The 25,217-nt window shown below is 39.6% G+C and overlaps 1 protein-coding gene and 1 long non-coding RNA gene across 5 annotated transcripts in view; one reads left to right on the forward strand and one right to left on the reverse strand.

Annotated features, from left to right (window-relative positions):
• Positions 1-13,723, forward strand: part of LOC146693833 (uncharacterized) — a 48,721-nt gene extending 34,998 nt beyond the window's left edge. Inside the window, exons 2-3 of one of the 2 annotated variants that reach the window (XR_014923869.1) lie at positions 5,134-5,192; positions 13,412-13,723. This is a non-coding gene — a long non-coding RNA (uncharacterized LOC146693833). Of the gene's footprint in view, positions 1-5,133; positions 5,193-7,190; positions 7,350-13,411 lie in introns of those variants that run through there. The other variant, XR_014923868.1, reaches the window with a different exon arrangement.
• A 1,946-nt stretch (positions 13,724-15,669) lies between these two features.
• Positions 15,670-25,217, reverse strand: part of ets1 (ETS proto-oncogene 1, transcription factor) — a 35,232-nt gene continuing 25,684 nt past the window's right edge. For 2 of the 3 annotated variants that reach the window (XM_085429772.1, XM_085429771.1), the window contains 4 exons: positions 24,674-24,922; positions 22,748-23,008; positions 19,010-19,128; positions 15,670-18,829 (listed from right to left, as the gene is read on the reverse strand). In XM_085429772.1, the coding sequence (XP_085285898.1) occupies positions 18,614-18,829; positions 19,010-19,128; positions 22,748-23,008; positions 24,674-24,922 (845 nt within the window). In that variant the 3' untranslated portion in view covers positions 15,670-18,613. The remainder of the gene's footprint in view (positions 18,830-19,009; positions 19,129-22,747; positions 23,009-24,673; positions 24,923-25,217) is intronic. The other variant, XM_085429770.1, reaches the window with a different exon arrangement.

A 25,217-nucleotide genomic window follows, 5' to 3' on the forward strand; every position in this document is an offset into this window, starting at 1 on the left:
AATAGAGGTACATGTTCATGCTGATATGCATGTGTGACCTCTCCACTGCAAATACATTGTGTTTACAACTTGTATAGCAAGTTGCTAATGGTTGCTTGGTCAATGACCCCAAAACACAGCCCCCTCCACCCTTCTACCCCACCTCCTCCTCCTGCTTACCAGTCCTTATCTGTGCTGCCACTGCCGCCCACTCGTTCTCATTCGCAACATGGGAGGTATGACCACATTTGCAGAAACTGAAAGTGCCGTAGCGGCTTTAGGTAAACACATCGATTTCTACTTCATTACTTCAAGGGTGAGCAAGATGGCACTCCTGTGTGTCAGTCTTCTCAAGGATTTTATGCAGCATACTGAACTTCATTTTTTAACACTCAGTCACATTGTAAACCACGAAGATTCACTCAGGATATCACCTCAGGCTTTTAAAAGTCACGAGCAGTAAAATTTACATTTTGTCATGATCCTCAATAGATATTTTTCCAAATCAAGCTGAACTTAATGCTCATGCCCACTCACAAACTGACTGCCGCAGTTGCCTAAAACCACTGTTTCCATTCACTGCACTCTGCTGACATACAGCTGACAAGTTTATGAGTGAAAGGTGAACTTTAAATCATAGCTTGTCGAACAGAAGGTATGTTTTGTTTTGTTTGTTTTTTCTGTCTTGCTTGTTTGTCTCATAGTTAGCACGCAATCTGACTTATGTCATACTATATGACAAATAAGACAAAAGTACAGTGACGTGCAAAAATCTTGAGCCAATACTGGTTTCTTTAGCAATAGCATTATGCAAACTCTGTTTCTTGCACTTTGTACTTCAATAAATTGCTCCACCTATTTCCCATTTTCCTAACAAACTATAAAGACATGCGAAGTGGATTAAAGCTTCTACACAGGGTTTTTGTTTTAGTTTCTTTGTTACTGTACTCTGTAAAACTGTAATTAGATCTGGGCAAAATTTGATTTTGTAGCTTCCCACTGATCACAATAGGGATCAGTGTTTGCATATTTATCATTAAAAAGCCATTTAGAAATAAAAATAAATAGAATAAGAGTAATTTGGGAGTGATTTAATGCTCATATTTCAGCATGTAATAGTTACAGATGAGTGCAAATCTAACTTTTGTCCTGTCTCCCTCCCCTCACCTCCAACCAATCGCAACAGATGGCTGCCTCTCTCTGAGCCTGTTCAAACTGAGTTTTTCTTTACCGCTTTCGCCAAGTGCTTGCTTATACGGGTCAGGGTTTTCTGTTATTATATATTATTATTATATACATTTTGTCATTACAACATAAAGTGCCTTGATGCGTCTGTTGTTGGGATTTGGCCCTACATAAATAAAACTGAATTCAATTGAATAAAACTGATCAATAAATGCAGGCACTAATTCAGCCAGGGTTATGGACGAGCAGATAAACTGATGTATACCTGGCAAAACAAAACAATGAACGCAATGCTCTCATGCCAAATAGGCTCAAGTCAAACTAATCAAATGCTATGCAGTGAATCAAGCAACACTTCTGTCTGGACACTGAATACATGCTAAAATGTAAGCAGGAGGCTCACATGTTGCGTAGGCACGCTGAGTTGATAATATTATGCAGTTGTCTGGTGAGTCATTCACTTCGGCTTGGAAACAGACGTACACAAAAACGTCTGCGACAGAGAGACATTGACGTTAATCCAATTGAGCAAATATCCCTCCAAGTTCTCAATAAACATTTACCCCAAAATCACGAGCAGTGTCACTTGTCATCTCTAACTCCGCTCCCGCCCGCCCCCCCCCCCTCTTGTTCACTCTCTCCTGGGTTAGTTGCTACAGGGGGACATGGTGAGAACAGTGGGCCGTAGCGTTTCCCAGCCACAGCCCGAAAAGATTGCTGCAGAGCAAGGAGCCCACCTCTCGCCTCAGCACAACCGCACCACCCCCCACCTCCCCTTCCCCGGCCCCCAATGATGTGGGAAAAGCCGGGGAGGGTGTCCCACTGAGTGTGCTCAGGCAGACGTCCCGGGCTTAAAACCTATCACTGGAGCCCTCTCAGCTGCAGCATCAAGCAGGCCAGGCTGTGCTCGTTACAGAAGGCTCACTTCATGATTGTTTTCTTTACCATGTTGTTTCACCGTGGCTCAGACCAAACACAAACTGCCACACAAGTTGCAGTGGGAATGAGTAAGGCTGCATTGCATCAGTGACTCGTGATTTTGTGTTACTACTTAAAAAGCTCTCCATACACTCTGCATCTGTTTGGCTTCAGAGTTGTTTTCCCGGGCCGGACCTGCAGTTTTTGAAACCCATATCGTTTCTTGCCTTCTTACCGCTTTTGTAACAAGCCACTGCTATAATCATTACTGTTAACAACCGCTTCAAGTGTAATGACTCTTCTCCAGCTGCGTGGCTAACATTTGAAAGTTACACAACCTCCATGGCAAACGTGAGGGCCTGCATGGTGGCTCGGTGAGTAATCTCGGGCTTGTTCCCTTGTAATGCTGACAAAGAGCAGGAGCGTCTGTGCAGTGTCAAATGCTATAACAAGCCAAACACACGCAAATGCTCACACAATGACGGATAAATCGACTTTGCATCAGCAGAGAGGATAAGAACGCCAAAACATGAGGAAAGAAAAAAAGAGATCATTGACCTTCATCTAGGCTTTGAAAGCATTATAATTTTAAGGCTTTTGCATGTTTTCACAAGAAATTCTTGCCATAGGAATGGGAATATTTTTCCACAGCTTGCACCTTCTGTGTCACAATGTGTTTATGAGAGTAGATCAAATCAAGAAGGGGAAAGGGCTTTTATTATTATTATTATTATTATTATTATTTGTGCAGATAATTAGGAATCAGACGTCATGATTGCTATATGTTCACATACAGACCCCCTCTCTCAGCTGAGAGAGGGGCACTGATTCACAGTCCATATGTGAGGGAGCAAATCCTTGTATGGGAAACTCTGTGACCTGAGGCGTGGCTTTCCCCTCCACGCCATGTGAAAAACTCCCCCTCCACACTCTCCACAGCTTTATGCTATCTTTGACTTTCATTGTCTCAGTGAAAGAGTGATCAGTTGGCACCAGATCGCCAAGTGTCTGCTTTACATTAGTTCTGAGTCACAAGGAGAGTCATGCTTGCGCTGTCAAAGAGAAGGATTCTTGGGAAAACAGTTTATTTACTCAGGTTTCTTGGATTTTTCGAGATACATGCAATGTCATAGCCTTGGGGGAAGCAGCGTAAGCAAGGATTGCCCCCTGTATCTGTGTGTGATTGCGAGTTGGGGCGTGGGGATTGGTTTGTGGTTATCTGAACAAGAGCTTTTTGGCACATTGTCATATGACTCTCACACACTGTGAGAAAGGGGAGGATGTGAGCACACCACCAGTATTATTGTTAAAAAAAATAAGACTATTTTTGCAGACTTGCAGTAAACACATGATTATATAGCAACCACAGAGAGTTTTTTAGCATGTCCATGTATATACAGGCAAGATGTTGCTGACTGTGGGTTTCAAGGGTATTTGTAGTTCATTAAAAATGACTAATGTTCTTTGGTTACAGTTAAAGGAGAAATAGTCACGTATATTTATAACTGATGTCACTTACTGTACACCTGAAAACAAGGGAGTTAGTCATTGTTTTCCTTATATTTGTTTAGACTTTAATGTTGAAATTACGTTTCATTTTAAACTTTCACACATATTTTAAACTGTCACCATGACCCTGATAAAGACAAGTGGAAGAGAATGGATGGATGATTTTGCAGGTATTTGCTGACTTTTGGTGACACAACTAAAAATAAAGCTTGGAAGTCGAGAGGAGAATCATGGGACTTTGTCTACTCCTAAAAGTTCTCCTAAAACGTCTTCTAAAGCGGATAATCGACATGATGCATTTACTCCAACTAAGTTTTTATAATTGTTTTACTGGAACACGATCAGACAGTCTGCTTTGGCAAGATAGAAATAATTTAGCTTAGACATTATCGGCCCGGGAAAGTTGCTTTTTTCGGTTCAGCGAAGATCCAAGTTGCTAAATGTCTCTATTATTATAATTACATAAAGCATCGCAGACCAAACATCTACAGTAATGGCTCTCCGAGACTACTTGGCACAGTGGTGTTTTGAGCATGCTTTGTAGAACATGGTTACAGTAGCAATGCAAACAAAGAGGGTGGGGGTTTTTTGTTGTCGTTGTTTTTACCATATTCACAATCTTAGTTTAGCATGCTAGCATGCTAAAATTGCTAACTACCATAAATTACAAAGTATAGCTGAGATTGATGCTATACAGTATAACATCAGGAAGGAATTTAGTGGAATCTTTAATGTTCTCATTAACTTCATTTTCTTTTAAATTCATTAACTAGGACCTGGCGTCCACATATGTGGACGTCACATTTTGGGTTGTCTAGACCAAAATACTAAATTTTGCTCTGCAAGGGCCTGATATCCACTTATGAGGAAATTATATATTGTTCTATCGAAATTTAAAACCAATGTCCGCATACGTGGTTTTCATTTTCTCAGAAAAAAAAAATCAGGTTAAAAAAAAAAGATAATTCTTTGTTTTTAAATTCATCAGGTCCCAATCAGCCCAAATAGCAAAGAGAAATTAAAAATGCATGCCATGAAAGAGGTCGGGTCTTAGGAGGTTAATATATTTTCTGTTGACCAAATTATAGCTGAGTGTATCAACATAATGCTGTGATGATCCATATACATACCTGATTAGGAGTCCTCTTCCTATGTAATACTTACTTGTAGCTTTTTAGTGCTTGCACTCTTCCTCTGTTTAGTGCTGTTATAACACTGATACTTTAAAAAAAACATATATTTAACTGTTCTATCAGAGCACAGATATTTGACACATGTTGTATATACTTGCTTTCACACAATTCTTGGGTGTTTCTGTCCTTTCACACAAAGCTCTAAACTCTCAAGAGCCAAAGGTTAAACAGTGTGCTTCAGTCATTTTTGTAGATGCATAAGGGTGTATGCTAAAATCGATCAGTTCTCTAGTTATTTTAACTTTTTTTTTGCTTTTCAGGCTGCTCAGTAAATAATATATTTGAATCATAATGCTATTATTCCCTCATTGTCATTCTTGCTTAATGCCAATCTAATTTATCTTTTCAGAAAAATCATATGCTGGGCTCATCCACACGAGACAGTTTCTCAGACCCGTTGTCCAGAAGGTAAGCCAAAACAGAGCCTGAGACATCTCATGAAACACGTCATATGCCATTTCTCACTACAAACTGCAGATCAGCAGGTGCTGTGAAACTTGATTTCTCCGTTATTCTTTACATATCACTTTGGTGTATTTACACTGACCATGTTTTTAAAGACAACCTCAAAATATCTCATTTAAACAGAAATGCTTTCACTGATTATTTACAGCTTACCATCAAATGAGCAGCTGAGTGCTAAACCAATAATTGCTTCTAATCAGCTGTCAATCCCCTTTACCTCCTTTTAACTCTTGTGTGGTGTTCATATTTTTGTTACTCAGCCAGTGTTCATGGGTCTGGTGGACCCGCTAGAGTTTTGGCTTTCGAAATTAACACTATCAAACAATTTTATGTTAAATTACTCAACAGATGTTCACTTCATCCCGATTACAAACCATATGAACAGCAAACATGGTTAATTTTTTCCCTTTACCTTTGTTAGATCATATTTATGAATTCATGTGCTTCTCGTTTGTTTTTTTTTTATAAAATGTTAAAAAAAAAATCAGTTATAATCAAGTGGCGTGAGTGGAAAGACACAACACATTTACACGTGAAGCAATATGTTTCACAACTAAATGGGATCAGCTGCTCATCAATGGTGACATTAGGCACAGGGTTGTAAAACAGGGGGAGGTGGTGCACACACTTATCCCACACTGTCCTGATGGCAGCTAGCTTGTCTCTCTGCCGTCGAGCTGGTCTGTCGTCTCGGTTATCAAAACGGATAATCCTGGAAATTTTGTGGAAGTTTTCCAGAGACATTGATGCACGGAAAGGTTCGTGCCGGTTTCTTCATCCCACAGGGATTCTGTCGATTCCCCTTTGGACCTGAAAACTCCTGCAAGGATAAGAACCCCAAAGTAGGCCTTTGGAGTTCTTAGATGAATTTGGTCCATCTCCTTCCACCTCTCTCCAAAAACACACCTTCCTTCTAGATTACTGCAATCCAGAATAATTTTCTGGATGGAATCTGGGATGAAAAGCTCAAATGAAGACTTGATGTCCTGCACATGAGTAACTGTCAGCCGTGTTGGCCCTGGCTTATCACAGTAACAGCTCTGCATTTCTTGGGCAAGAAGACCATTCAGTTTCACCAGTTATTGACATCCATATTTCTTCACTTGCTGACTGGTGGGCTTGTTCTGGTCCTGGAGCTGGCTGCAGATGCGGTACTCGTCTTCGTTTTGTTACTAAATGGTGCTCAACCTCATCCTCTTCTTCAAAGTCACTGTCAGACTCTGAATTTTCAGAAATGTGAAATATTCTGAAACCTCTTTGTCAACATCATCATCCGAAGCCCCTCTCTCTTCCAAAATCAATTGGATGGCCCTCGCAGCAGATAATCTTTTGCCATCTTGATCAGTTGTGATAAAGAACCACACTGGCAAAGTCTTATTTATAGTATTATGCCCCTAATTAGCAGGAGGGACAGGGAATGAGAAAATAAAATTTGGATCCCTCAAGAAAGAGGGTAAAATGTGTGGGAATGTAAGAGCAGACAACAATGTTGCAACTTTGCGCGGGAGCAGGAGGGGAAGAAAACACTATCAGCAGCACCAGAAAGGAGGAAGACAGAGTGTGGGAACACAGGACCTTCACTTTCAACACTTTTATTAGACCTGGGTCCAGTGGACCCGAACACCTTGTATGTAATGTAAATGCGTGGGGGGAGGTACCGTATGAGGTCATTGAAAATTAGTTCGGATTTATGTTCTTCACAGAAAATAAGCCAAAGCCAATGAATTTCAGGTTGAAAAAATAATTAATTGTTTCATTTTTCTTTTGAATAAAAGTGAAAACGGGTCTCACAGACCCGAACACCATACAAGGGTTAAAGGAAGCTACGAAAAAAAGCTGGATAAAGAATAGATAAAAGACCCTCATGAAAACCATCAATTAGGAAGTAAATACATTTGTAAAAATCCACTAAACACTGATGTTATCAAACCTTTTCAACAGGAAATAAAGCACAAGAAATGCTACATTGGAGCATGGTGACTATGTATTGCTTGGCAACCTTTAAGAAATGTTTCAATTTTTGGTTCAGATTCTGCCTTCCCCTCGGTAAAGGGACCTCCGAGATGGAAAAGATTCTATTTGTGCAAATCATGTGTGCAAAGCCCAAATAAAGCATGAAAATTACACATCTTCACTTGATCAACCTGCTTTTTTTTTTTAAATGCAAAGGGAGGTTTCTGTGGGAACTGGTTTAAATTGAATTCAAAGTGTACACCTTTCCTTTCATGCTTCCTCAGCTTACCCTTAGCCGGTTTTTCTTTTTTAATCTATTCTTCCACCATCATCAGCCTCTCTTTCTTTTGGCATTCATCTGTGAAATGCCTGGCATGGGCAAAGGTAATTGGAAGTGACTTTTTTGTCATTCAAACTAAGGAGAGATTGACAGCAATATAAAGGCTCTGTTAAAAAAAATCATTGGTAATTGGTATGATTATACACTTCTGTAGAGCAAGAAGTCAGCAGAGATATGAATTCTCCTTTTCCACAATGCTTACTACTTTTGATTGGCATTTTCTTGTCTCCAAATGCTTTGCATTGCAGAATTATACATACGTTTATTAAGTCTCATGTAAACTTTCAAACCTCCACACTTAACCACCTGTAGTTTCATTTTAACACAGACATGTAACTCATTGTAACATGTTCCGAAGTATAAACCCAGTGTTATGTGTTGCAGGCAGGATATTTAAATGCCGTAACAGTCAAATAAAGAGGCTATGAAATTAAGAAATTATGATTAAAAAATGTAATCTTTATGGAAACGATTACAAAAATACCAACAAAAGTTGCACACTTCAGATTTATTAGCTCAGTCTGACCCAGGATTACATTCAAAGACCAAGTAACTACTGCGCTGTAAATCAAGCTGTGCCCAGCAGGAGCAGGATCACAAAGTCAATAGCCTTCAGGGTCAAGGGTCATTGGGAGGAAGCTCAAAATCAGGCAGCTGCTAGTTATATCTTTATCTACACTAAATGACACAGTTGTTATACTAACAGTTGTTTACAATGTAATTTCAAACAATACCAAAAAGTAAATATAATGGCATTCAAGCATGTTTGAATCATCTTTCAATCTCAGTACTGTGTATTTCATCAAAGGTAACATATTTACCTGTTTAAAATGCTTAGATTTGTAGCTGGGCTGGCCTTTACAGTTTGCTCCAGCTGCTCCAAAAAACTGTCTGCAAGAACTCCTAAATTTCACTTGACCAGCCTTATGACTTCCAAGTTATTTCTCCCATGGTTGTATAGCCAAGGGGGCCAAAGCCTATTAAGTAGTTTGCTGGCAGAAATAACACAGGCAGCCTTACTAATGGGGAGGTATTGCTAAGAACTGAAGGAACTGCTGCTTACACTGTGTGTTTCTCTTTGGATACAGTGAATCACTATGGTTATTTCTGAATATCTGTGGAAAGTACCTGCTATAATAAACAGGGTTTTCTGGAGTTTGTTGACTTGCAGTCAAAAGTGATACAATAGAAGCAACAGCAATGACCACACAGGAGGGCAGAGCTGTGACTCAAAGATAGAAAGTAAGAAGCAGTAGCAAAACACATAAAACTTGCGGTAGGAAGCTGAACTTTAGTACTAATCATGAAAAAGACAGGATGCTGTGCTGAGGACAGCAGTTGCAAGGATGTTCAACATGTGTTCGAGTGTGTACATTTTGAAAATGTTACCAATTTATACAATGTTTGCTCTCACTCAATTCATTGAGATCTATTTCATGAACAGAATAATGATGTATCATTGCTATCTATCAAATAACAGCATAAAATTGTCTGTGTAAAGATAGTAAAATACTATACTGGTATAATTAAATAAACTTGACCAAGAAGTATCTTTAATGTTGCCAAAAACATAAAATTTCCTCTATGTTAACAAATAAGAATGCAGATGACTGAGAAGAGTGCGTATGTGTATGTGTCTGTGTATATATGTCCATGTGTGTGCACCCCAGACATCAGGGAGAAAGAAAAGCGGCCTTTTTACTAACGTTGATTGGAAACAGATGTTGGCGAAAGCCAAGACAGCAAAGAAAATGTTTCGGAAAATTCTCAGGGCTCAGCCTTCCCTTTCTGGGCCCTGGCCCAGGCAACCAATCATTGCAGAGCACCCTCTGGTCTTTGGGGTGAACTAAGCACTTCTATTGGATGAAGACGTGAACGTGGGCGTTGGGAGCAGATGTCCTGGGAAAGTTGCTGAATCCCACTCAACTCACAGTAAAAGAAAGCGAAAACATTTGCTTGGTTAACTGGACAGTGACCAAAGCATGTTTTAATCCAGATGAACTCTCAGTGCATGTACAAGCTGACAGTAAATACATTAGCACTGTGTTACAGATTTATACATTTGAAATGGATTGCTTTTCAAGTTGTTATTCATTCAACTGCCTCACAAAAAGAAACTTTAGAAGAATAGTCTGTAAGAAAAATGTCTTTAGGACCTCTAATTCTTTTCTGTCATCTAGTCGGCTCAAATGAATGCGAATGAGAGTTTCCTCGCACTATCATCTCCCCATCCCTTCACACTTCTAAACCTTCAACTGCTCCTTTGCTCCTTTTCACCTCCTAACCTTCACCCTCCTGCATTCAACTTTTTCTATTCCATCTCTCATCTCTGTGTTCGTCTCTGCCCCCAGCCCCCTCTCACTCCATCTTCAGCACCCAGATTCAGTCACAGTCTAGTTCACATATGGCCTCACCTGCACACAAAGCTCCATCTCACTCTTTTATTGTGCCAGTCTATTGCCTATTCACAGCAACGGCACAGCACAAATCAATCATCTTTCCTAATGGAAAGTCCACATTAACATGAGAAGACACTCAATTTCCGTCTCAGAATGCCAGGTCGACTGGTACCTGAGCTCCGGTCGATGAAGATCCAGGGCCCTGCAGGCGCTCTCATTTCGGGTGGGATAGCGAGGTGATGCCGTCAGGTCCAGGGGTGGCACCGGGAGTCAATGGTGTATTAACTGAGGATGTGACAATGGCAATAAAAATGCAAATTGCCATCCAAAGCAGGGGATGGCCTGGATCTGCCCTTCATAAGCCTGCATAATACAGTCAGCACACACCTGCTAAGACATGCGGTTCAACACGTCTCAAACATAACAATACAGTGAGTGAGAGGAAGGGAGCGTGTGCGTCTATCCTCGAGACCATAACACCGGTAACTAAAAGAGTTTTCTTATCACTGTCACTTCTCATTGATTTGTCTAGAAGTCCCCATTATGCACAATTTGTATTGGGTAAGAAAAAAAAAAGTTAATATGCTATTGAACAGCACTGGTCTCTACAAACCTTTTACCATTCTTCAAGTTATTTTTTGTTCTCATGAAAACGACTTCAACATGGTTTAACACCTATTTGACATTTTGAAACCAACATGCTAGACAGCACTCGCCACAATCAAAATAACACCAAAAGAGGAAATGTTTTTTAAAAGACTGATGGGTGATATTTCTAGTAGCTCCAGAGACTTGGGCAGTTCATACCAGGGTGCAGTGAAGCTATTCTGGTGTTATTAGAAAATCTGTTGTATCCTCATTGTTGTTAACTTTGGGCAAATTAATCCATTATGTTTTGTCTGATATATTCCATACTAAGGTTAAAGGCCAAGTGTGTAGGATTCAGCATGATTTACTAGCAAAAACTGTATCTCTGAGTCCAGTTCATTACACACACCCTCAATCATGGGAAGACTCTGATCTGACAGTTGTCCAGATGATAGTTATCAACAGCCTCCACAAGAAGGTTAAGCCATAAAAATGATAGCTGAAAAGGCTGGCTGTTGGTAGAGTGCTGTACTGAAGTAGATTAATGGAAAGTTTAGTGGACAGGAAAGTGTGGTAGCAAAAGGTACACATTGTCTCAAAAAGTTATTTCAAAAAGTTGGGAGAGCTTCACAAAGAGTGCACTAAGCTGGTTTGAGTACATCAAGGCTACTCTTGCATTCCTAATGTTAAGCCACTCCTCAACCAAAGCCACGAGAAGTGTCTCTTTCCACATAAAGATAAAGTTTGCATTTCATCATTTGGAAATCAAGGCCATACAGTCTAGAAGAGGAGAGGAAAGTCACAGAATCCAAGGTGTTTGAAGTCCAGTGTGAAGTTTCTGCATTCTGTGGTGAATTGCATTGCAATGACCAGTGGTGTCAGTTTGCAGTGTTTTATCACGTCCAAAGTCAACATTGTCATCTACAAGTAGATTTTAGATTAACTCGTGCTTCCATCTGCTGACAAGCTTTACGGAGATGCAGATTTCCTTTTTTAGCATTGTTTTGTTAACCATGTTATTACTGTGTTTGACCCAACTAACCTGGCCTGAACTGCCAAGAGGAAGATGAAAGCCACTATGAAAGCAACTTCAGTAACACCTTAGCAGTAACACCTCCATAACACACCACACTGGTGCAGTAATTTGTTGTAAAGGAGCATCAATAAATCAATGCATAAATCAACACACCTTTTCATAAGGTAAACATTTCTGTATAAAACTTTGTTGCTTGATCTTGGAAAATATTTGAGATATATGTATTAAAAAAAAACAATAAGTTGAAGTGTAATTATAAATCACCTTCACTTTTCCATGATAGTCTATTTTAGTAGTCAGTAGTCTCTATGACATGGCAAACCTCCATAATCGTTTAGCAGGGTCTTTTTTAGACAATGGTTTTAAGTCTGTTTATGTTAGTGCCTGCATACTATAGTAACACAAGACAGCACAACTTTGAAGGGCAATAGGACATGAATTTGTCCTCTGATAACAGTTTTTTTTTTCCTTTTGGGCCATAAGGACCCACAGGGACACATTGGTTGTATTTCAACGCTGCGTAATGGAACCACTGAGCTGTTGTCTCGTGCGTCACAGGGATTCTGTTTCAACGAAGAGGATATAATGTTGGGCAGTGAAGATAGATGTAGTTATGTTCTATCCACAGCAGAATTTTAGGTCATTAACATTAAAGATTGAGCTACAGAAGAAATTAAAAGTTGGAAAAGATTTTGGAGTTCAGTTTACAATAACAATCAGTTTAAGGCACTTTATATTTTGAGATAAAGACCCTACAATAATATGTTGAGTGACATATTATATATTCCATATTATATGACATATAATAACATGTAGACACACGCTTTGTCTTCCAGTGTTGGATTTATGGTTGTTCCAGTTCTACTGCTTTCTTCACAGTTCATTTAGATGTTCTAACTGTGTATTCATGTAGTCTAATACGAAAAACTGTACAGTACAAATACTATAGCGTCACCACAACTTGTTCTAGTTCCATTCACAAACTCTGAGGAGTTTGACTGATTAAATGAGCCAAAGGGTGATTTACTTAATCTATTAAAAATTACTATGTTACTTAGGGACCAGACAACATTGCAACATCTGTCACATGCTTGTTATTTAGGATTTGTTGAAATTGATTCTGTAATCTGGCGCAGCAACTATTCTGCCTGTAATTACATTTAGATGCTATGCTGCTCCTTGATTCAAGGCAAAGGGCACATTGTGTGTATGTATTTAAATTTCCATGTATAAGTGTCACATATGTCTCTGCAACTAATCCTAAAATATTTTAGAAAATACTGAATATGGCTATTGATGAGTAAGTAAGCCCTTTAACTGTCTAATCTCTCACTGTTTTGTGTGTGTGTGTGTGTGTGTGTGTGTGTGTGTGTCTTGCATTTAAATGTGTACTACTTTAAATCAAAAATAAATCTTGTAATTTAACCAGTTGACATGTTACAGATTTTAGATAATACATACATTGCATTTGCATATATTGCAGTCATTATTATTCATACATTTGTAAATGTAATGATGAAGCAATAGCCTTCGTCTGAACACAAAATGGCTCGACGGTTAATTGCAAGTTACTTTAGAACCTCAAAAAATGGAGAAATGATTTAATATCCTTCCGAGACTGACAGGTGTTACACTTCTCACTTTGAACACAGGTCGCCTCTTCCTTTTCTGTCTCAGTTTTCTGTTTCTCACCTTGAGACACTGCTTAAATCAGTGGAAGGTTTCTTTGAATAAGGCACAAAAGGGGAGAAAGAAGAGTACTGTGTCTGCGTGAGCCAGCTTTGTGTCTCTGGATGAGGAAGAGGTGGGTATGAGTAGTATCATAATGATTTGGATTTCGTTCCAGGTCTCTTGGAACATGCACTGTCTGGTGAAGTATTTTAAAAAGCTGCCTCGTGAATGTGTCTGCTTTGGATCATCAGCCCAGTCAGAGAGAGGGAGGTGGAAGAAGAGAAGACCCACCTGTGTAACCTCAGCTTATCCTCTGCCAAGAACACAAAACACTGATCCAAGAGAAGAATATGGGTCTAATTTTGTCAGAAGACAGCTCTATCATATCATGAATCTTATCACTTTACATATTTTTTTTACATGGCAGTCTATTGTAAGGAGTACAACTGTCAATATAAAATATACTTGTCTAAATAAATACATTTAAACTCCCTGAAATAATAAAAATAACATATCAAATAAAAAAAAATACAAAAATATGTTTAATGATTATTTTTGTAACTTTAGCTTGTTATAGTGGAGCCAAACAGCTGTGGGCAGCAGGCAACAGCTTTGCATGTTTTTTATCTAGAGTGGAATTCATTAGAAGGGTTGAATGAGCCTCAGTGTGTTGGTTTCATTTTTATGTCACCTCATCAGTGTGCACGAAGCACAATTGTTAAAACTCAGACACACTATGGACGGAACGTATTTCAAAGGGAAACGATACGCCTCCTTTGAAGCACCACAGCAATATGTACAAAGGATGAATGTGTTTGACAAATTTGTACCACTATGACCTTGAGGTTATTACAGAATCAGGTCTTTACTCAAACAATTTTTCTGCGCATCTTTTTTGTTTGTCTTCATTAGTAAATCAAAACTATACGTTAATAAACACATCAGGCATACGCTTTTCGGAGACTTTATTCGATACCCCCATTTGCCTTCAGAACTGGCTGAACTCTTCATGGCATAGATTCAACAAAGTGCTGGAGACATCCCTCAGAGACTTTGGTCCATATTGATATGATAGCATCACACAGCTGTGGATTTGTTGGCTGCACATCCATGATGTGAATCTCCTGTTCTACTACATCCCAGAGGTGCTCTACTGGATTGATTGGATGATTGTGTTGGCCATTTGAATGCAGTGAACTCACTGTCATCTTAAAAGAAAGCAGTTTGAGATTATTTAAGCTTTGTGAGATACCATGAAGCAGCCACCAGAAAATGAGCAAAATGTGGTCATAAAGGGATAGACATGCTCAGCAGCAACACTCAGGTAGGTTGAGGTGTTTAAATAATGCTCAGCTGGTGCCTAAAGTGTGCCAGGAAAATATCCCCCATACCATTACACTGCCAGCACCCTGATCATTTGAGGTGAGATTGATCCAGATTATTATGCTGTTAATGCCAAGTTGTGATGCTACCATACAAATGTCGCAGCAGGAATAAATTCATCAGAACAGCCGACGCTTTTCCAGTCTTCTACTGTGTGCTATTTTATTGAGCTTATGTGAGTTGTAACCTTAGTTTCTTGTTCTTATTTGACACAAGTGGCACCCAGTGTGGTCTTCTGCTGCTCTAGCTCATATGCTTCAAGTTACAGTATATTATGCATTGAAAGATATTCTTCTGCATGCCTTGGTTATAAACAGTGGTTATTTGATGCTTTCTGAACAATTTGAAGGATTCATTTTCACCGTTCTGTAGAAAAGCCCTGAGATGGTGGTGCAGGGAAAACCCCAGCAGATCAGCATTATCTGAAAACTTAGACCAGTCCGCCTGTTACATGTTTCATTCAAAGTCACTTAAATCACCTTTCTTCTCCATTCTGATGCTCAGTTGGAACTTCAGCAGGTCAACTTGACCATTTCTACACGCCTAAATACACTGAGTTGCTGCAATGTGATTGGTTAATTAGATGTTCACTTTAACAAGCAGTTCAATAATTGTACCTGATAAAGTGTGTGGGGTATGTACTTTGACATGATTAATAGTTTCTCTTAATTTCACTTCATATTTTACAAAGTGATCTGCAGATGACTGAAAACTCTAAACTAGGGCTGTTATTTTACTGCCCAGTTATTGTGCAGTATTATCACAGTGACAATAGCACAATATCTGGAAATGCAAACAGCAATATTAATAACACTATGATTCAATTTCATCATTTAGTTGTTCTTTGCTGTTCAAGAACAGTATTGAAGCCAAAGTATGAATATAGGGAGCTGTAAAGAGACTCTGCAAATCAAAGCACGTTACTTATATACATACAATATTTCCATATATTTTATTTTCAATAATGGCATGCAATCCCTACATTTCCCATCCAGCCAGATGGTTAACCTTTCATGTGAACTTTCACAATAAAAACACCACACACAGTGATAAAATCTTTCTTCACATATATTTTATAACATTTTGAAGTACATTAAGTACATTTTGGAAATAGAAGCTACAGTTTATAAAACCTTTCCAGCAGAAATCATTGATGGGCCAGCATCAGCCTTTTTACCTCTAGCAGACAGGTCTATTTTCTATATAAAAAATGAATTCAAAAACAAAAACAAAAAGAAATTAGCTACATTATTTTGTCCTGCGCTACCTTTAAATTCCCATGAAAGCACCAGCTGTCTGCATCTCGTCTTTTATAAAATATAAATTATTGAAAAATATTCAAATGCTTGTGAACTAAATACAATAAAAATGATCTCATAACAAAAATACAAAGACACTATAAAATATACAAAAAAACATCCAAAATAACAAGTTTTCCTTCTGAATCCATTCCGAGATATGCATATGCCACAAAATATTGTTAGGTGTACACTTGCCTGACTAGGTTTCATTAATACATAAGACCTGCAGTAGACTGTAGACTCTGACATTTAACAACAGTATAATTTCCTGACAAAGTAAATGTCAAAATATTAACATTTTAGGTAACAGAAATGTTTTCTCCGAGCACATTGATCTTATGAAGCCAACCATACTAACATTATGACGTTTGTGTTGGGAGGAAAAAAGAAAACATTTTTTTAATACAAACAGATAAAAAGTAAGTCTTTTAAGCTCACTTTAATACAGAACACTGACATCAGAAAAATACCTGAACAATACCAAAGAAAAAAGAAAAAAAAAGAGAGAAAGAAGATTTTCAAAACACTGGTGTGAACATATGCAATAAAGGAATGAACATACAGTGCAGCTTATTCCTGAACCAACTGTTTAACTTCCAATTCTTTATCTTGGATAAGGAAACACTAAGCCAGTGCTGAATAACAATGGACAAGCTTGTTACCAGTTACACAGTATGAACGTATACATCATCTCTTACCTAAACTCAGCCGGTATCCAAAATCAAAAATGAAAAGAAAAAAAAAAAAAACATCAGCAAAGACGTTACTCTTTGTCCTTAAGCTGTGTGCTTTCTGACGTATTAACAAAAGATAAAAGACGACATTTCACGAATACGTGAGAGGTTTCTGGTCCCCATCTCCTAACGTTGTGGGTGCACCGTGGCCAAAGACCTCACATGGGCTTTGGTTATTATTCCTGCTTTGTCTTTTGCTTATTTGTGTAATCTGGGTCTCAGTAAAGCATTATGAAACAGAATCTGTACAAATAGACATCTCAGAAGCTATTTTCATCCATATGGGTAACTTTCAGCTACTGTAAACAATAACATTGTATTCTAATATAATACTCAACTTTGGCATTTCCCATAAGGCTAGTGTACAGCCACTGTTCCCACTGTTTGGGAGGAAACTGTTGCCAATTTGCTTGTAACCAGTCATTCATTTCTGAACTGAATGTAGATAAGTTGCAAAAGAATGTAAAATTGAAATGGAAGCCTCTGCCATCCGTCCTATATTTCTCAAGCAAGTTAACTTGCATCACTTGTATCAACCTGTCGTCATCAGACATCACGAGAGATCACCTACATTATCCACATCACCCATCACCTTCATCTATCCTCTAAAGTTTCAGATTCTCTATAGTCAACATTTATAGTCAGTTTTCCTATTACCTGACCTGCTTTCCTACACTGTACCTTCACACTATACTACCCTTCCTTATGGCCAAAACGTACAACACATTTGAAAGAGAATTATGCAAGATAACATCAGCAAACCAACTTGCAATTTTACTCTCTAGGCAATTAATATGAAAACGTGTCTAAAAGTAAGCTTACATGGGCAGTGAAATGAAATTATGCATTTAATCTGCACATGAAACAGCTCCTCTTACTCCTGAATTTCCCCATATAAGATTGTCTACAGTTTGCTAATACTGGTGGTATATGCAAAAAAAAAAAAAAAAATGCACGACTTTCAGTCACAATATGCGTCTCTAACGAGGTGGCAAACATGTACATAAAGGTGAACGTGTCAGTTTCAAAAGCAACGGCTACTTTCAGTTGTCTTTCAGACACTCTTGCTATGAGTAACCTCACCAGGTCTTCACACTCTACAAAGCAAGGGGCCAGTGTCTATAGTGTTGTCTGATAACGCATCAGCACATTTCAGTTGAAAGTTCCTTGAGAACAGACGAGTAAAACTTGGCATCTAATGTTTGGTTCCACTGTAATACCGTCACTGAGAACAATGTGAAAAAATACCCTTTACAACACTTATCCAGAAGATGTACAGCGACTGTTTTGAGAAATCGGCATTAGTATGGTGGCACAAGCATAAACAGCAATTTAAACCAGACACTTTTTTTTCCCTTTTGTTTTTTTTTTTGGTCCTAGCTGAAAAAAGTCTGTCACTGCCAAAGGGAAAAACAGTAAGCATGTATGCAAGTATGAGATTATACCTTCCTCAGTTCAGTTCAGGTTTTTTTGGCAACCGTTTTCTTAGCAGGAACTTTCCGCTTCGTTTAGCCCAACATTTTTATTGTCTCTCTCTCTCTCTCAGTTCTCCCCCACTTTGCTACTTAGTCAGAACAGAACCTGAAATCTACCCGGTAACGCTTTGTCTGCTTTGAGCTGCTAAATGACACCAGTATAAGTCACTCATACACACATACACACATGCGTGCACACACACGCATCTCAAATGCAACAGGGTAAGAATACAGGTTTTAGGCTTCTGCCTTCGGTTTTAAAATTATGGTCTGAGAGACAGGAGCTCAAAGTTGACAAAGACCACAGTTATTCGTTTAAAAAAAACAGCAAAAAAAACCCAAAAACCAAAACAAAACATTTTTGGTCCCCAAAATAATTGGTTTACCAATTCTATTAAACAGTTAAGACCACTTTATGAGCCTCAGTCCAAGTGACTCCTTAACTTTTTGTCTTCACTTCCTTTTTTATTCTTTCATATCTGATTCACTCGTCCGTATCAGGCTTTACATCCAACATTGCATGCAGCTCCTCGGGAGTGTACCCCAGCAGGCTTTTCAAGTCACAGACAAAGCGGTAGACATAGCGTTTCCCAGATGTCTTGTGGATGATATTCTTGTCATAGTAGTAACGCAGGCCACGGCTCAGCTTCTCATAATTCATCTTAGGCTTGTTTTTTCTTTTGCCCCACCTTCGAGCAACCTGAAAAAGCACAGTGAACAAGCCTGTCAAGATGTGCCAGAAACATTAGAATACATACTTTTGTTGAAACTTGCAATTAATTGAGCTACATGGAACAAGCAGCCATCTTGTTCATCTGGCTAACTACTTAAGACCTCCCAGCACGTGTGCTAGATGACCAGTGGGGTCGCAACCTCTCACCTCATCTGGGTCAGAAAGCTTGAACTCCCAGCCGTCGCCTGTCCAGCTGATGAAGGACTGGCAAGACTTGTCGGTCAGTAGCTCCAGAAGAAACTGCCACAGCTGGATGGGGCCACTGCCTGCAGAGCAGATGGGGGTGGAGGGGGAGAAGGTGTTCGTTTAAGAAGAAGAGCTATACACACTGAGAGGACACATTGTTGTTTGTGCAGATGCCAGTTGCTGTGGGGATTGATTGAGGTGAGGCTAAGTTCAGAGCAAAAGAGCTCCTGTTGTTGGAAAATGCTCCCAAGTCCCATAGTCTGCTCAACATTTTATCGAACTAAACTAGTATATTTCACATAACAATACGCCGAATCTAGGAGATATATTCCCATCAGTCCATGTGCTATGCAGAATGTGTTGAGGAACAGCACTGTCTGTACAATGTCCTGTCTGTGATAAAAGTCACGGCCAGAAGAAGCACGACACTAAGTACTTATGCTATATATGAAAAGTGTTACATATTCATGCTAATTATTCACTTAATTTGAAAAGAGGAACAAAGTAAAGCTTCTAATCTGGGTCAGACTGAAGTACAGCAGTGGAACTAAATGTCGTCCCAAGCACAGAAGTCCCATTCATCATGTATTCCCTTGTCTGCCAGTTGCCCTGTGCAGTATGTGAATTTAGAGTGAGAGGCTGTGTCTGCAAGAGTTCCACACTGATGAAATCACTATTTTAAAAATAAGAAGGGCTGCATTTAGGCTTCAGCAGCACATCTACTGTACTTGAATAGAGTCTGTTTTAAGAAAGAGAGCAGTTGCCAAGTTCAATGCAAAGTTAAGAGGGTGCATTTTTCCAAGAGTAACATTAAATGAATAAACTAGTAAAACATCATTTCAATGTCAGAGCAAAAAGTGTATTAGAGTTCATGGAAAAAAAAAAAGGAGGGAAAGCAGAACAAAGGCGATAAAAAAAAAGCCTGGTTTTGTCTCTGAACTAGATTCACTGCAGTGCACTTTGATCGTGTGGTTTTTTTTTTGTTTGTTTTTTTTTTTTCAGCATACACATGAACCCACCCACTTTTGAGGCTTGCGTGTTGAAATCACACCTGCCAGTGCAGCACACCGCCTAAGCAAAACTGGAGCTAAGCAAAAGTCACCTCTCTCGAGTGCCTCAGAAAACCAAACGTAGCCTTTTTGTAACAAAAACAAAAGCGTTCAGGGAAACAGACGTGTGGGTTGAACAACTCGAAATTTAGAGCCCTCTAAGGCCTCGCAGGGACTGAAGAAGAAGGTGCATGACAGCAGCCATTCCGAGTTTGGAAAATAAGTGGCTCCGCAACATCGGGTGTCACTCATACAGAAAGCTTTGACTCGTGTTCCTGCTGCAGTAACTGTGAGCCCACATAAGGGTAATACCAGAATCTCGTGCTTTCACGCCACAATGTAGGCAACCCTTTTTAAAATATGTTAAAATCTTTTCACAATGGGGCTCACTGAACAAGCATAAGGTTGGGGCTCGTCTTCATAACGATAAGTATTGAATCCATGGCAATATGAGTCTAAAACCTATATGGCTATTTAAAGGACGATAATTCAAAGGTGTGGATAAAAAATTTTAAAGGCGAGACCAGCTAATATTGACTGGCGAATTACTATTTTTTACAACGTTGCAATGCAAAAGCCCTCTGTGTGTACGAGCAAATACATGCAATAGTGAGACAGAGAGCGAAATATCATGAGCCAAAATGAGAGTTCGCTATGTTGTAAGGTGGCCTGATGTTATTGCAGACAGAGGTGTAAATGATGAATTGTCGCAGGAAACCACGCAGATGGCAACTGGAGCCTTATCTCCCTGCAGCCTTATCAGGTCCCCTGTCCTCGTTACAAGTGTCACCTGTCACCCCGTGACTTAAACAGGAAGTCGAGCAAGAGCAAGCTGTCGAGCTGTCATAAACACTGTTTTGGAATTGTACAAGAGGTTGTTTCTTTATTTTGAGGGATTTCTTTTTTCCAGATAGAGGTCTCTTTCTCTCTCTTGCTCCCCCGATCCTTTTTTTTCTTCTTCTGTTTTTATTCACCCACCCACACATGCACATGGGCAAACACAAAAATGCTTCCATCTTTGAAAGACCACAACTCTCTTTGCACTACTCTTTAAAATAGCAGGGTCCAGAGCGGCAGTTAGAAGTTTTTGGTTGTTGTTTTTTGTCTTAAAAACTGGAGTGTTGTGGCATTATTACCTTCATGGTTATAGTTTCATAGTCAAAACAAGTCTCTTCTCACATTAGGCCGAAAGCAGCTGCCATGCTTTCCTTACAAGTACACAATTTGGAGTTGAAACATGCAGTACATAAAAAGACAGATTATGAAACTATGCAACTATGACTCGTTTATAATATGTTTACGCCGTGACTGCTTGCAGCCAGTTTGCATTGCCTCTGCTGGTTTAGCGTGCAGGGAGAAAACAGATTTAGATCATTCTAGAGATGCTCTGTGCCTTGGTCTAATCCATTTGGTTATAAATTCATAACTATGTCGTTCCAACATTTCATAAATGACTTATTGTTCTAAAGGTGGCTCTTGAACTAATGACCATACAGCTGACCAATTAACTTGTGCATACCAACTTTGGGGCACTCTGCAGAGATCTGATGTATGCATTGTTTGTGACGTTGGAAAATATGCTTGGATTTCCCCCTTTTTCCAATACTGGCAGTCTTACTGCCATGTGACTGTAATTTAAACAAGACCGAAAAAGTCCCAAACACTCTGTGAAGAGTCGATTCAGCGTCAGCGTTCAACTGTGTCAGTGTTCAGCTGTGTTTACAGTTCAGCTTTAAACTAGAATAACTTGAATTAAACCCCTTTGCAGGGATTTGACTTTTCTCTTCGTATGTTTGGCAATTGACATTAAAAGACAGCTAACTTGAGGCCAAAAAAACAGAGCTATTTATGTCATCTTTCTTGATTCAAATTAACTTAAAAGTTGAATTTATGGCTCAGTGCTGATAAACGGTTAAGAAGTAGCAACAGCAGCAGTTGGGTTTCTTTTTTTTGCACCCTTTTGAAACTAAAAGTCATGCCAGATGCTAAAATAGTGCATTTGCTGCACAAGAGCCTTTAAAATATCTCTCCATCTTACTGAACTTGAAGAACATACATAAAGGAGCTTTTTCAGCATGCATGAGTGAGAAGATGCCTCATGAGATGAAGAGATAATTTTACTCTGCTCTGGTGTTATGTGCAGGGGCAGGCATAATTTCTAAGTTTCACGAGCGTTGCTAGGACGACCTGGAAAAAATAGGTTGAGATGCGGGCTGCCGATAAGAAGAAGGTAGATGAGAAGACAGAAAAGAAGAAGAGAAAAAAAAGCGAGAGAAAAAGAAGTGAAGTAAAAGGAGGCATGAGTAAAATCTGTTTTATTTCCTGTGATGTGCATAACTTGGGTTGCCTGGGTAAAAGGTGTGCTTTTTTTCTCTTCTTTGGTCTAAAAGTGTTGCATTCAGGCACCACAAGATTTGGCACTTTTGCAGAGCATCAACAAGTTTGTTACACCACATTATACACTGCATTTTGTGCCCTACAGAAGTGTTTATATTAAAATTATATTCACAGAAATCAACAATCGGACTGGTTTTCCATAAACGTCTACCGTTTGCATGCACGCGATCAGAAAAAATACATATAGACCAATATTACTCTTTTACTGTAATGACTGCATATAAATATAAAGTGTGATTTCTAGACATCTTACCTGTGTATCCTGCCAGTGCTGCTGCTGGGATGACGGGTTTGTCCTTGCTGAGGTCTGAGCGCTCCCTCACATAGTCTTTAAAGGTGCCCTTGGGCTTGTGGCCATGCAAGGCAGCGGGGTAGTCTTCTGAGTCAAAGCTGTCATAAGACGGTACCCGCTGCAGGCTGCTAAATGAAGACTGGCTGCTCCAGGACTGGGTCAGTCGGTCGCAGCTCTCATAGCTGTCAATGCTCTCAAACGAGTCCTGGCCACCAAGCTTACCTGGAAGGGAAAGGGCGAAAAAAAATTTAAAAATTGGCAAGAAAGCCATTGTTATGTAGGTAGAAACTCTAAACTCACATTACTGTGATTTCAAACTCTGACATTGTTTGTGGACAAGTTATATGATATTAAAATTTTAGCATTTAGGCCAGTTTGATGATGGCAAAAATCTTAAGATGATTCCCGTCAATGTTGCATTGATGTTGGCATTGCACATTAGTGATTACTCAGTTTTATAGCATTATTCAATTTGTCACAGTCACACACAGGCTATGTTTTTTTAGTCATCCCAAGATGAACCAAGTCTACCACAGCCTGATGGAAAGTGACTTTGGACTTTCGGTAAGAGCCAAAGTTGAACCGATGGAAAAGAAATAAGTGCACTCGCTATATGACACAGATAGATTCTATGACAAATCACTATTACCTCCAAAACTGTCGGATGGCGAAACTTGAACAATAGCAAATAACTCTGAATTAATTGCGAAAACCTTGCTGAGATTTGACAAAAGGGACATTAGCCACACCTTAGAAGTAAATTGTTTTGCTCCTCACTAAGCTATAGCTTATTGCTCTGTACAGTGCCACGTCCCTCCATTTCACACCTCATTTCACTTTCACAACCAGCATTTGGGTTTGATTTTAAATGGAAGACATTCACAGAAATTGCCCCGCTATTTTTGGCCTTGATGACGATAAGAGGAGTCTTTCAGTGGTAAGCCATTAACAAATGACAGATAATGCCATGCCGCTATTGATGCTGAAATCTTCAACTGGTAAAATTGGAGCCACATGTGGATATCAATTGTGCTACAAGATACTTTCCCACGTCGGGAGAGCACAGTTCAATGCGCAAACACTTGGTATGTGTGATGCATGGGGATTGGATCTCAAGCTTTGCAGGCAAATGCTTAAAGCACTGGATGGAGGACTCGTATGGTTTACATGGCACTTGCTAATAATTTATACAGCTGGGGATTTGGGAGAAGAAAAACCCTAGCTTTATGGGTAACGGTCTAAATCATACCGCTAATTCCTCTGTAAACTATTGCTGGGAGAGAAAACAAGCTCGAGCATTCAGAAAAGCAAACAGTTTCATGAGAAAACCCCACGCTAACTGAGGATGACACCTCTATCTCCTTACCCAGAACCCTAAGGTTGCGCCGAAGAAAGGAGGCCAAGAAAAACAAGAAAGAGAAAAAAAAGACCTTTTTTTTTTAAGGTTACACCACTTGAACTGTTTTACATAAGGGACATGCGGCAAGAACAGAACACATTGTGGCTTTGGTTCGTGTATCGCTCTGACAAAAACAATAGAGTTTTTTTTTCCCCAACCCAGTCTAGAGTGTACAAGTCGGGTTTGCTTGAACCACAAGCCAACCAGAAGGCCTGCTTTTCTTCTCTTCTAATACTTGCACACTGATGTGGCATGACAAGATTCTGGTAGCTTCAGCACAATCACACGCAGGCAGACACCCATAGAAACCTTCAACTTTTACATGCATTCAGACAAACTCAAGCAAGTGCATGTGGTAAGCAGGTAATTAGAGCAAACCTTCTGAGTAAAATGTAAATGCACCACATTTTCACTGCAAAGCTAGTCCCACATTCTTTAATGTCTCCTCAAATCTCAGCCACATACTTATGCATTGTACGATCGCTCACCTCTGCTGAGGCGTCCCACGCACATGTTGTCAGGTGACACCACCTCTTGCTTGACAGAAAAGTAGTCTCCCGGCATGCCGTTGAGGGCCGTGTCCCGGAGGATGACCGCAGCAGGGTATTCACTCTCATATTTGAGGGTCAGCAGTTCTTCTGAGCTGATGGGATGAAGTGTCTGGTAGGACTCTGTGATGAAGCCGGGCTCTGAGTATTCAGAAGGAGGGACACACTGAGCGTGCTCAACACCATAGCCTGGAGCAAACAAAGGGAAATGAGTGTGGATAGAAAGCAGAGAAGGAAGGCAAGCAAGGAGCAACACAGAGGAGGAAGATCGATCTTAAAAGGAGTGGAGTCATTATCCCTCTTGTGCTGAGCCGCCACCGAAGTTCTCGGCACGTGAATAGTCCAAAAGAAAATATAGCCCTGAGCACACGGGAACAATCTTGTAGATTTTCAGCAAGACATATTGATTGAAGCTAAACTCAGCAAAAAATTCACAGTGATGCCACTGTACGTGTGGTCACTATTCATCTACAGCTGCAAAGAT

Source organism: Copadichromis virginalis, linkage group LG14, assembly GCF_057382275.1.
Source record: "Copadichromis virginalis isolate Kocher_CV1m ecotype Utaka linkage group LG14, C_Virginalis_male_GT1.1, whole genome shotgun sequence".
NCBI classification, from domain to species: Eukaryota; Metazoa; Chordata; class Actinopteri; order Cichliformes; family Cichlidae; genus Copadichromis; species Copadichromis virginalis.